The sequence below is a fragment of the Diprion similis genome, chromosome 10, assembly GCF_021155765.1.
Source record: "Diprion similis isolate iyDipSimi1 chromosome 10, iyDipSimi1.1, whole genome shotgun sequence".
NCBI lineage: Eukaryota > Metazoa > Arthropoda > Insecta > Hymenoptera > Diprionidae > Diprion > Diprion similis.
The window spans coordinates 17,867,381-17,881,535 of record NC_060114.1 but is presented as its reverse complement, the minus strand read 5'-3'; the positions used below and the strand labels follow the sequence as shown (position 1 = coordinate 17,881,535).

Below are 14,155 nucleotides of genomic sequence, written 5' to 3'. Positions count from 1 at the left end.
AGAACACACCTTGTTTCCTTACACCATTGACCATGGTCTTTTCTAATTGTGTTAGAGCACTGATCTATATAGGTATACACTACGGTCGTGTTTAACAGTAGTAGCGCCTCTACCGGTGACAGTTGGTTGTGTTTTTTTTTAAGGTTACGTTTAACTTTAGTAGCGCCCCTACTGGTGACAATTGGTATTGTCACAGGTATCCAAAAGAGGCACCTGTGTGGAAACCACGGTCTTACATACAGGCCTGGAGACTCTAGTGGTGGGGGAAGTACGCTTACGCTGCAGTTTTTGTTTTTCGGCGCTACCGCTAGTTGACACTAATAGTAAAGTAATGTACGCAAACATGACCTCAAATTTCTCAAACTTTGCAAATGATGTGGTCCAAATGTACGTAAAAATAGTGAAAATCGCATAAATCGTACATCGTTATATATTTTTAAGAATATCGTGTGCCATTATCACTTCGTCATCGCACACCACTTATTGTTTGAGAAATTTGAGGTTATGTTTGCGAACATTACTTTACCATCAGTGCCAACTAGCGGTAGCGCTGAAAAATAAAAAATACAGCGTAAGCGTACTTCCCCCACCATACAAATTTCGACGAGTCCCCAGACCTGTATGTAAGACCGTGGTGGAAACATAATACACCAGTCACTGTACAAGTTTCCCTTGAACGTGACTGAAGCTGAATACCTAATATTCAAGGATGTCGGTAAAGAAATTTTCTTTTATTTCTGCATCTCGGTGTAGATTTCGAAAACTATACTATTTTCGCAAATGACGTATGTGCAAGGTCAAATTTGAACCGCAGTTTGAATCTTCCCGCGCATACACCGAGTTGAATCCACTTATTGTTTATATTTGGAAAGTAGTAAACGCTAAAATAAACTTAGTGACGCAACTACTGGGTAAATTCATTTTGACCCAACGGTTTTGTCTTTTTTTTTTGTAACAAAGCATTAGATAACATTTGCTACAAAGGATTTCTTTTTTCTTTTAATTATTTTCATTTCGTTCATTATAATTTTTCGTTTACATCATCGATCAATTCATTAGATGTGCGAACAATTTGAATTTTTTATATTGAAATGATCTGGTATTTTATCTAAGATGTTTGTATTCTGTGCGAAAAGACTATTTATACTTACCTAAGCGTGGATTCTATTTAAAGAAAAGAAAAAATAGTATTATGTCGTCAGTATATTCAGAACGATCAGGACTCCAAGTTTTTATACTTTATAATAGATATAGGTATATGACGTTTGAAAATAGTTGGTATTATGTAGTTTACATCGTAATTCATATCAATATAGTTTAGAGGTTTAATTTTTATATAGGCAACAGTTACGTGGTAGCAAAATTCACAGTTATGTAGACATTTCTACGTGCTGCTTATACGTATACGTACATACCTATTGACACAACGATTACCTCTATATTCCATTCAGAAATCAAATCAATTTTTTTGTTCCATCAAGTCGCTTGAACAATAATATTAGCCGGCTCAAGGCCAGAGACGGTGTCAATTAATTGGTTTCTTATCAGTTACGATTTTACCGATATTTCACATTTCTTTCTTGTTACAAAGAGAAAACGATAAGTTATGAAAAGTGGAATGATATTCCATGTTGTTTAAGGGGATAGTAAACTTGATTTAAACATATACGTTAGAAATGACGTCGCACGTTCTAGGCAGGAAAATTTTCTCTGCAATTTACGGTCCCACGATTGTAATAAATAACGTTTCAAACTGCAGAGGCAATTTTCCGTTTCAAAAGTCAGAGAAACTGTCCCACGAAAGCTGCATATGTTTAAAATAGTGTGCGAAAAACTGTGTGCGTTGTTAATTTGAAGCCAATAACAATACGTATGATTATTCATACACTTTACGACGCTTTGCAAACGCGGTAATAAGCATAACATTTGAAAAAATTAATTTACGAACCGTTTACGATTCTTTCTTTTCGTTATTATTTCTTCACCCCGTGTATCGTTTTTTAATTTAATTCCAAAAATTTAAGAAATATTCCTTCTACGACCTTCAGGTTAAACTTTCAAACCAGGGGCTAGCGTCATTCACTAATAGTTTAATGCGATAGGTAAGAGGCAGAGATGCTTTATATAAATAGTATATGTGTACGTAAAATTACAGGGTGTTTTTTTTTTTTTTTTTTTTTTTTTTTTTTTTTTTTTTTTTATCGCTGCTTTCAAGTGATTTTTTTCTCTCTCTCTCTCTCTCTCTCTCTCTCTCTCTCTCTCTCTCTCTACTCAATATTTCAAACACGTGTGTAAAAGCAAACAATCTGAAGAAATAACGAATGATTAGAATTAATATAGGAATAATTATTAAATAGAATAACTTCATTGCGGCAAACGTGTTTTGTTGGCAAAAAGAAATTTTTACTCGCGATAATTATAATTTTTAATCCAGATTTTATTTTTTTTTTCATTTTTTTCTGTATTTTTTTTCGCTCAATTCCCAGTTCTAGCTTTGGTCGCATGGCATTGATCTTAAAACTGCTCCATTACCAAATACTGCACAACGTCTCAAACGACCAGCTCTTTGTCATATTATTACTTCAACTTAGCAAAACTAGGCATTAAAATATATGTTTTGATAATAATAACAAGCGTTTAGCCTAATCTTTTCACGATATAAAATCTGATTCAAGTACCTATGTCTATTTATGGAAGATGGAAAAGCAACCTCCCGTCGTGGCGCACAAGAATTTTTCATATAATTTATTGTTACTCGTTTTTAGATCCTGCAAAATTTTTATGATTCGAAAAGATCATCGGTACAGTGGTAGGTATATTGATGACCATCATACCATGATTTATCCTAGGAAGATTGAGAAAGTAGACTTTAGTTCATTATTCCGTGTCCATTGATAATTAGAGTAAGAAATTAGAGATGAAATTTTCCGAAAGACAAATCTACTCTGCGCGATAACGGAGTAGATACAAATGCGATTTTAATTTGAATTTCTCTTTTTCTAACTTGATTTGCGAATTTTCAAATCGTGTATTACTGAATTTGATACTGTAATTACGACTGACACGTTAAGACATTATATTTAGATTCGTAAACGCTTTCGAAGTTGGATATATCCGTTCTAGCCATGGAAAACTAACTATTTCACAAACAAATGCGATGATTTGGAAAAAAAATTCAACGATCGCATTACACAAATATATAAAGTTACATGGTAATAGCTGTTAATGTTTGTATTACAGCAATGCATTCGTTGCAAACGAAAAATAAAAATAATTAAATAGATGAAACGCGAAATAAAGAATTCATCGAGTTTAAGAAAAACGAACAAAAAATGTATAAAAAAAAAAAAAAAATACGTTCACGCATAAAAGTAAAAAGAGGTATCTTTACAATCCACGCGAGAAATGCAATACTGTAAAAATTAACACGTGCTATTCCACAATGCAAATATCCGAAACACGTTAAAACGTAATTTATTCAAATTAGCATTTTTCCTCTTTTTTTATTGATTCTTTTCTTTTCATGATTTTCTACAGTGCTTCTACTAAAAATGTCGTTAAGTATCTTTTGTCTTTCAAAAACGTATATCTTTATAACTATCCGCAGAAAAAAAAAAAAAAAAAATTCAATCATCATTTTCGCAAGTTAACAATTAATTACTCGCGCATCATTCGTTAGTTCTCGAAATAATATGGTGTGGTAATAACAATAATAGTAATAATAATAATAATAATGACTACACAGTATGTAGAATTAAAAAGAATGTAAAGAGAACGTATTTTCGTGTAATGATAATAATGGTAATAGTAATAATAATAATAATAGTAATAATATTTAAAATAATAGCGGTAAGATTTATTATTATTATTATAGTACTAAAGATAGTAATAATTATGTATAATAATTAAAAATTCATTTTATGATCGTTTTAATCGCTCGAACGTGAAGCACAGTTCGTTAACTTTGAAAAATACATTTTTTTGGATAATAATTGTTATCTCGTGTTTCAATGTGTATTTGTTTTTGTTGTTCTTTGTGTTTTGTTTGTTTTCCTCGCGTTGTTTTTTTTTTTTTTTTTTTGTTTTGTTTTGTTTTGTTTTATCCCTAGTTTTTCGATTTTCCCTTGTTCACGATCTCTCTCTCTCTCTCTCTCCCTTTTCTCTTCTTTTACTTCAACCCGACAAAGTAGAATTTGTCACCTTTTTTTCTGTTACTCTCTTTGTTTTTTTCCCGGGGATTCTTGTGTCGTACAACGGCAGGTCGCGCGTTAGACGTTGTCCTATTTTTGTTATGTAAAATAATTAATTAAAGGTAAGATATTATTTTATGTTATGGGTTTTTACGGGGGCCAAGAGACCTAAGATGAGCACAGGCAATGCTTCCTCGGCAACGCCATACTATCTTTATCCAATTTGGCCCAGCCAGGATTACTTCTTAAAGAAGCCTACACCTTCCCTTCTTCTTCTTCTTCACCTAAAGCAAAATAGAAGAAAAATTTAAAACGAATGAATAATCAGAGACCATGGAAAATTGGAAACAGAATTTTTTTTCAATTCGTTACCTGCAACGCAGCTCTGGTTGCTGTTTCGAAAACTTCCCGCACTCCCTCCTTGCTTTTGGCAGAACACTCTAGGTATGCGAAGGCGTTAATTTTCTCAGCCATTGCACGTCCTTCTTCGGGTTTAACTGGCTCTTGTTTCATCTTTCCAAGTTCTTTAATTGTACCGGGATCATTGCGAAGGTCTTTTTTGTTACCGACTAATATTATCGGCACGTTGGGGCAAAAATGTTTGACCTCTGGTGTCCATTTTTCAGGAATGTTCTCCAAGGAATCGGGACTGTCGATGGAGAAACACATCAGAATAACGTCTGTGTCCGGATAAGACAGTGGACGAAGCCTGTCGTAATCCTCCTGACCAGCCGTGTCCCAAAGGGCTAGTTCGACCTGAAAAAGATAATTTTCAATCAATGTCTGGGGTTAAGAAGAAAGCAAATTAATATCAAATATTCTGTCAATATTCAATCTATCAAAAAATAACAGAAAATTTAGAAACTATAGAGTTGTAATATGCGAGGGTAAAAACAGTGTTCGATATGCTCTTAGGTTTAAATCACAGTTACCTGTTTGCTGTCCACTTCGATGTCCGCGACATAATTTTCAAATACAGTGGGTACGTAAACCTCGGGGAATTGATCTTTACTAAAAACGATCAGGAGACAAGTTTTACCACAGGCACCATCACCCACGATTACCAGTTTCTTTCTTATAGCCGCCATGAATCCTGCGAGATAGAGAAACAACAAATTAGGAAAATTGTTACGAAACTTAGGGTCTTTGATCGAGGTAGCCAAAAAGCAGTTCAAAGAATTTTTTATAATACTGTTTTTTGAACCTCTATACTTAGCGCTACATATAATTATTTAGAGAGCGGTGTTATGTGTACGTATATTTTATATACTCGGTGCTAAGTGTGAATTAGATACTTAATTAATTATTTTCTATCGCAATACTCGTGAGGGATATCTATATACGTAACATATCGTCTAATCGATAATTTGTTTCTTATATTTAATGAAGCATATTACTTAAAAAAAAAAAAAAAAAGCTCCCTTTAAAAGCTACTATTTATTAAAACCAAGAGGATGTTTAAGGATGTGCACTGTGTCACGTTTACTCTCTTTGTACAATTATTCGATATTTGACTGATAAAAGCGTGTCGTAATGTGTTATTGACAAACTATTTGCCTAGGGGAAAAAAAAAAAAAAAAAAATCATTTTGATTGGCTAAAAAGTTTTATATACAGCTAATAATTGCTTTATACATTCACACGCATACATACAACACGTGAACACTGCACGATAAAAGAAGCAGCATTCGCTTTGCTTGTAACATTCAGAAAGTAATGAAAACTCGACGATTGAAAGAAAAAGAGGAAAGTAAGCTGTCCAAATAATAATTTAACTTTATGGGTTTTTACTTTCTTCTATTTTAAAGATGTGAATAATAGAAAGAACAAATTAATCATCAAGTGATTGTAGTAATAGTCACGGAATATCTTCAATGCCATACGTGAGAAGGAATTAATTTTTTCTTTGCAAGAATGATTATGTCATACACGAAAATAATCAGCAGCCACATATGTTCTTGGAAATAGAGATAAAGATCGAATCTATCTCTACATAGAAATACATCGGTATCAGGTGCGAGTACATGGCTAGTGGACGATAATTCTTGTTTGATACCTAAAACCATTATTGGCGGTTAATCTTTTCCATTTAATCCCTCTATTTCCTCTCTCTCTCTCTCTCTCTTGCTCTAGCTGTGTTTGATACTACGTCAGACACTAAACGCCAGACTGTAATACTCGTTTGAAATTGCATGTATATTTATCGAGATGAAGAAGGAAAAAAAAAAAAAAAAAAAAAAGGAGGGGCGGAAGTTGGCTTTGCGTCTTGTAAAATGGAAGAATGATGAACCGATGATCGATGCGAAAAGACTTAAAAAAAATACTTTGAAAATATGCAATTTATCATTACCGTGGATATTTCTAGTCTGAAACTATACGAAAGTGTTGAAATGTGACGAGCAAGAGGGTGGCGTTGAATGTGATAAGAATTTGCTATCAGGTTCGATAACAATATTTACAGAGGACATGGAGGCCGTGATAATTATATTGCAGACTGCCGACATGCTACGGCAGTAAAGAGATTCTTAAATGTAAATCAAGTTCGCTCAGCGACGGATGTTGCCACACTTTTCTTGACTGCGGCCTAAGAGAAGAAATTACAATTGAAGTACGCTTTTAGCTGTAATTAATGATAAGACGCTAAATGAAGCAATATCAAAGAAAATCAAGCAACATATAACAATAATAACAACAACAATAATAATAATAATACCGATAACAACAATACAAGATACTTATAGTTGTTTTGATTTTTTTTTTTTTTTAAGGATAGCTACAGACGGTCAAACGATGGCAAAAATGCGAACGTTGAGAAAAATGTATTCAAAAGCATTACCAGAAAATACCAAATTTCAATCATAATGAGAAGAAAAGAACTCAAGAGGATAAAAAGAGAGAGAAAAAAAAAAGAAAAAAAAAAACCACACAAGTACGAATTTGAGTCGACAGTTTTTAATCTCACAATCGATACAATTTGCAACGACCTGTATAAATATAATTGAAGTGCGAACATGGAAGACGATAAAAAAAAAACAAAACGTGTCACAAGTTTTATTGTTGCATTCAACGAATTATCAACAGCGAGTCATTGCCATCTTACGTAAAGGGGATTTCACGTTTCTCAATACTGTAAATTTATTCAGTTTTTCCTGATAAAATAAGTAAGCAAACGACGATATCCTAAAATTAAAATTGAACAACTGTATACAGGATAATCGTGTGCGATACTAATATTTGTTGCGTCGAATTAACGAAGTAACAGCATTAAAAGCATGAAAAGCAAGTATAAAAAAGTAACAAATGAATCAAAGACTTTTAGCAAATTTTTGCCTGGATAGCGAAGTAGCGTTATCTCAAGATAGACTTATTTACGAGGACTTCAGACCACACAAAGCGAACACTCATCAACACTTTCAAAAGTCAAAGAGTAATTCAAATCTTTAAGACGAACGTTCTATATTTCCCTCGATCATTGAAAATGAATGTTATTTTCAATTTACTATAATTCAGTTATTGCTTACAAAATTTGAAGTACCCGATTTTCTTCTTTTTTCGAATCCTTTTGATTACGCGTTTTTAAAAATCGATCCTGAATTTTTTTTCTCCCATTCGTAAAAACTTTTTGCTACAAATGTGAACAATAAAGAGTTAACAGCGATAAACAACCTTTGAACCAATTTTTCGATCGTTGCCAAAGTAATTATTTCATAAGTTTATACACTTCAAACATTCAGAAATATCAGTGCATCGATGTGACGAGTTCTTTCATGCTCGCAGTTTCACAAAAATTTGTCGTCTTGTTAGAACTATTGCTTTCCTACGACGGTTCTCAAAATAATATTATTCTTTTTCAAAATTATACACTAATATTTTTTTTTTAAATTACTTCTTCTGTCTCGCTTTCATGCTCTCTTTTTCTCTCTCAACTCGATAAACAATTTCGATCTATCCATTTACTGGAAATATTTTCATTTCCATACTACGATTCGATATTAGCAAAGAAAGAGGGGAAAAAAAAACAAAAAACTGATATTAAAAAAAATATATATATATATATATCATTTATATACATTATGAATATTTATATATATATATATATATATAAATGTGTGTAAATTTTTACCGATCGAGCACTAGTACAGTATTGATAAAACTCACTGTCCGACAAAATATGTTCCAACTGCAATTTGTCAACGAAACTGAGAATGAATTTTCTATCTGCGAAGGATAGATTTCATTTTTCAAGCAATGGGAGATAAATTTGTTCACAAAATTGATCCGCGGCGAGAGAATTCTGAGAAAATCTCGAATTTAGAATGTAAGAATTATTTGGCACATTAAACAAAGTTATCGTTAAATATATCAACTCCGAGAATTGATGTTTAAAGTTTGAACATATGGAAACAAACTCTGGTCGTCGAAGTTTGATGCATCAAAATAGGATATTTTGCGAAACAAGTGCGTAAAGTTAAATCCTGAGAAACTTTGCAATATAAAACAAATCGCTGCACATGTTTACAAACTCATGGTTCGAAAGCGTCAATGTGAAGAGATCAAAGTGAATTTTGACGTATCTACTAGAAATCGAAACTACACACCTAATAACTGCTGCAAATTGTTAATCTGGTAATTTGAAACCCCCGAAGAAAAGTATTAGTATAGTATAAATGAATATTGTTAGTAGATTTTGATGATAATTTGAAAAAACGTACAAGCGTCGACTGCTGTTCTATCTCGTCGCGCGTAACAAATGAATTGGAAGATTTTATCGGACGTTGTGACAAGCTGTAAAACGATCGTGATAAACGAGGTGAAAATATTTCTCTGGTAAAATCTCTGGACCTACGAGAGCTAAAGCTTTAAAAGAAATATACTGGGCCGTACCTGATCCAGGGTACCCAGTATCGTCAGGGCCGAGTCTCCGGCCCACAATGCATCCCATGTTTAAAGTCTTTCTTTCAGCGTCTCTCTGTTTTAAGTGGAGATTTTATATGTTAGAATGGATAGCGAGCTGGGAGCCCATCGCAAATAACAACACAGAATTAGAAAAATCGATCTTTAAATTTCTTCACACTGTTATTTATGGGCACATGTTTCTTTTAGTGTCAAATATATGAAAAAGAAAATGGAAAAAAGTAAAAAAAGTAAAACAAAAGTAAATCAAGAATCAGGGGTGCTATTTTCTACTAAAAGTAATCACTTTTTCACACTCTTTTCAAATGAATAATCCAATAAATAAACGAACAAAACGAAAACACGCTAAAAGTATTTTCACCTGACTAATAGGACAAAACACCAAACTAACGACCACCTAGGAGGGAGAAAGGACGAACGATACGATGCGAACAAAAAATTTGTCACCTATTTATATATTAAATCGCCGGAGGTTCATTCATTGGAAACGTTTAATTATATTCGTCGAGTTAATAACAAGGAAAGAAAAAAAGAAAACAAGATGGCAAACTACCGAGAGTTCTGTGCAAGACACTTTCTTTTCTCGCTATTTCCCACTCTGTCTCGTTCACCTCCTCTTTTCATTAAGCTTAAGTATGTAATTAAACGTTGAATAATCTTGCACAAATTATTAACACATGCGAATGACATTGGCTTAGGACGAAACAAAAAATAAAATAAAATAAATAAATAAATAAAAAACATCATATACATATAAGCGATATCGTTCCTATTGTACTTTACAAGCCGCTGATATTACTGCTGTTCTTTTTCCTCTTTTCCTCACAGCAACAAAAATATCGAATCTAACATATATATATATAAAATATATGTTTTTTTTTTTTATTTTTTTGTTCTTAAATAAAGAATTACAACACTTTACAAAGGGATATACTAACACCTTTGCAGCATACGTACGTATATGTACAATACATGTAGTATATTAATGATCACGTTGCAACACCTACTTCATGACTCATCGATAAATAACAATCACGCTTCTAATCCATGACAGATTCTAGTCTTTTTCACCGATATATAGATTTTCGTTTTTCAGCTCGGCTGCTACTTGCCGTCGATATTCAAATCTTACTTTTACCAAAGGTATTTGTGAACAAGAGTGAAAAGGAAAAATGTGGAAATGGTACGTATCTCAGTTTATGCACAGTGCATAATAGTGGCGAAAAAATGGTAATGCGACTACGATAACTGACGGAACGTGAACAAAATGCGAGTAATCTAAGCTTATAAGGTAATAAAAATTGTCGTTTGTTTTGACTTGTAGAAGGGTGGGGCTGAGTCGAGTCGAGTCGAGTCGACGAGTCGATCGCAAGTGAAAACGCAGTTCTTTCTTTTCTAGTGGATGAAAATGATGTCGTCGAAGATAGACGACGTTTTGTTGAAGAATAAAGTTTTGCACGTAGTATACGTGTAAAAAAAAGTAAGTAGATTTGTGAAAAAGGAGAGATAGAAGGAAAAAAAAAAAAAAAAAAGAAAGAAATTTAGCTACACATGAGTAACGATGCCTTAGGAAATGAGGAATACTTTTAGCGATAACTCAAGTTGCGGTATAGGACAAATATAAGAATAATAACGATGGTGATGACGATGATATTGAGATGTTCTATTGTTATAAACGGTTTACTCTCGTCCTTGATGAATCGATGTTTTCGTAGAGCAATTTGTACGATAAATGTGATGATGATGATGATAATGATGATGATTATAAGCTACTTACTAAAGACCCAGCAAAACGACGTCTAAAATCGCGTGTATAGTTCAAGATTGCTCTGAAAACTTTCGCTCCTCCCCCTGCGCCCTAAACTGTGTAAAATAAACGTTTCAAGGCGGCGGCGGCGGCGGCGGCGGCGGCAGAGATGACGACGACGGTGGGTGACGATGATGATCGAATCTTTCTTCGTAACTCGGAAAGTTACTTGCGTACTTACTTAGACATGATTGTCAAGTTACTTACTTCCTCACTTACTTACCGAAAGTTCAATATATTACGAGATTCTCGCCTCGCGACTCAAGCTAGACGCACGCATCTACGTACATACACACGCACACGCACACGCACACGCTAGGACACGCAGAGAGACGCACAATATGCGGTATAGATATACTCACAATCGGTAGCAGGGCAACGCGTAGAGAGAAAGATAGGAAACTACCCTCGGACCGCTTTGCCTCAGAGTTTGGCGCACGAACACAAGTAAAAAAAAAAAAAAACACACGGTTTTTAACACCAGATTGTCCCCGCCCGATGATGACCACTGATTATGCGATCTTCTTTTTTTCTATCTCTCTTGCGATCAAGTTCCTTTTTATATCGCTCTCTTTTTCTATCTCCCTCTTTTTAATCCTCCCAGTCTGCGGATATGCTTCCTTACTCCGTACTTGGAGCTTGTTTTCCACTCTACAGTGCGTGACTATTTCATCTACCACACCTATTCCCGTATTTAACCACCACGTATCGTTCTTACTCTCTCACTCTTTCTTTCTTTCTTTCTTTCTTTTTCTTTCTCTCACTCGCTCGATCGCTCTCCCGTTCTTTCAGAGTTTCCTATTTTCCTCACTTCGTGTTTCGTTTCGTTTTATCTCTTTTTTTTTTTATCCTGTTGTAAATATATTCTTGTTCTTTCAGGATGAATAGGTGTCGTTGTGTATACGTTTGTTTGTGTATGTGTGTCGTGTGTGTCGCTCGCTCTCGCTCACTCTCTCGCTCTCTCTCTCTCTCTCTCCGTGTATACGTATAGAGTATGTGAGAAAAGAAAAACAAACGCCGTGTTCGCGAGCTGCGAGTTTTTCGTATATCGGATAAACTGTCGCGAGAACAAAACTTCGATACGAGTAACGTAAATGGAACACGTAGCGCGGCACAGTATCGCACAACCCCACCGTAACGGATTATTTTAAAATATAATTGCGTATTTACCTGAAATCGTATGCGACAGATAGTCAAGAAAATGGCTGCCGCCCCCTCGATGACCACACCTCAATAATCTCGCCGCGGTGAGGCACGGGGCGCCCGGGTCACGTTGTGGGGGAGAGACTTGCGGAATATCGACCAATCGGAACGCAGCAATCGTATGACGTCAGAAGCTCGAACCAATCATAAATCGCGGTGATACCCGGAGGGGGTAGCTGCTTGGTACCAAAAACGCGATGGTAGCGCCGTTTTAGTTTAACCCTGAGTGGCGGCGCCACCGTCGCGGAAGTGAGAAAAATTGACGCGGTAGAGGGATGAACAAACGCGAGGCGCGGCGCGGCGCGGCACGGCGCGTTAAAAATTGAAATATGAATAATTACTAATTGATTCATTACACAATTCATAAGCACATATATTTGTACAAACACATAAATCCCTGACATTGGATCAGTATTAAATTTACACGTTCACGTCAGGCAGATAAAATACTTACATACATACATACTAGGTAACTGTGACGTGAATGTAGTTTCATTTTTTTCTACTAGTCTTTAACTTGCTACAATCAATTCGAGATCGCGAATTTTTCGAATACCTATATAGGCAGATCTGATACACGCATACGTCTATACATACATGCATATAATAGACGCATGCAACGATGTTATGCCTGTATATTAGCAAATGACCTCAGCCGGGGCGGGCAATCACGCTTGTGTTGTATCGATGTGTGCTATAAAATCATGTAAAATCTGTATTCCTGTATGCCTAGTTGCTTATCCGTATCATCGCATGCGCGTATATGTAAGGAATACGAACAATGCCCGTTCAACCTTCCCAGTCACGTAGTTATGCACACATATTCGTACAACACAAAATCTGCGTGTGCGTGCTCAGTAATCGCATGACGTCATCCATGACACATACCGGAATCAACGAACTTCGCTGGATTTATGATGATTATTGGAAATAGACGGATGAGGAGAATGAAGGATCAGGGTCCAGGGGTAGGTCATGGTGTACGTACTCCGCGAAACTACAGCGAATTATATTATTCCTTGTTTCATTTTCTCTGCAGCGTGGATGAATTTCAAATTTATTCGATATCATGCTACTTGTCTCTCTTCTATCTTATTCTTTCAAAATCCAGCGTAAAGTTTCGTTATTGATTCTCCTGCCGCGTGTATATGCATAAGTAACACGGTTACTTAGAATCCTGTCTTTAGGTAATTTGTTGAGCAATTAAATTTTTTTTCCGGACCAGATTGTCCGGAATCACAGGAATGTTGAGAATAAATGAATAAAAATTCATTTTTCACCCGCCAGATCACATTAATAAATACGGTACACCTAAATTCTGGTTTCATTTTCAGATGAGAGAGAAATTTAGTCGGAACAGCAATTGTTTGTTATAGAGATTAATTGATTTTCCAATTTGAATTGTTAATTCATTTATAATCGTCTATACTTTATTTAACACCTTATAAATTAGCATAATATTATGATTCTTCCCATTCTATTTTACACTATGACTCTACCTAAGTGTATGTATGCATGTGAACAGATAATTCATGGGGCGAGTTTTTTAGAATAACAGTTCCCTTGATTTTTTTTTTTTTTTTTTTTTTTAAGTAAAATTAATTTTTAACAGGTGCTAAGTTTTTTTTCTCAGTTTTTACAGCATTTGCCTCACGATTATACTCAACATTTCAGATAATATTGAAGCATGTATTACTAAACTTTTGCTAATGGTTTACAATCGATCATTGATCAATCCAAAAATGCAAAAATCACCGTCGTTTATTCGTGTGCCACACTTATACGTATAGTATTTAAACATGATACGTATTAAGAACGTGGATTTTGATGAAATCATTTTGCAATGTATAATATGTACAAAAATAGAAAATGGAAGCCTAAGCGAAACAAAGAATTGAAAGAACAGAGGGAAAATGTAGTAACAATGTCGTGCACTACTGCATAAATTACTCAAATACCAATCGAATAGCCTTCCTAATCTCTAATATGATACAATGTCCAATACCTCTTGTCTTTCTAAAAATCCACCAAAATTAGGTTGC

General features: G+C 34.7%; 1 protein-coding gene across 5 annotated transcripts; it reads right to left on the bottom strand.

Moving 5' to 3' along the window:
- Positions 1–4,171: 4,171 nt before the first annotated feature.
- LOC124411824 (ras-like GTP-binding protein Rho1) lies at positions 4,172–12,232 on the bottom strand. 5 transcript variants are annotated; one of them, XM_046891283.1, is made up of 5 exons: positions 12,081–12,170; positions 9,074–9,158; positions 5,123–5,283; positions 4,563–4,946; positions 4,172–4,474 (listed from the first exon to the last, which is right to left on the bottom strand). In XM_046891283.1, exons 2-5 carry the CDS (start codon positions 9,129–9,131, stop codon positions 4,436–4,438), a joined length of 642 nt encoding a protein of 213 aa, XP_046747239.1. In that variant the 5' UTR covers positions 9,132–9,158; positions 12,081–12,170; the 3' UTR covers positions 4,172–4,435. The 5 variants fall into 5 exon arrangements, with proteins under 5 accessions (XP_046747239.1, XP_046747240.1, XP_046747241.1 ...); XM_046891284.1 differs by lacking the exon at positions 12,081–12,170 and adding an exon at positions 11,273–11,816; XM_046891285.1 differs by lacking the exon at positions 9,074–9,158 and having other exon boundaries at positions 12,081–12,232.
- Positions 12,233–14,155: the final 1,923 nt, after the last annotated feature.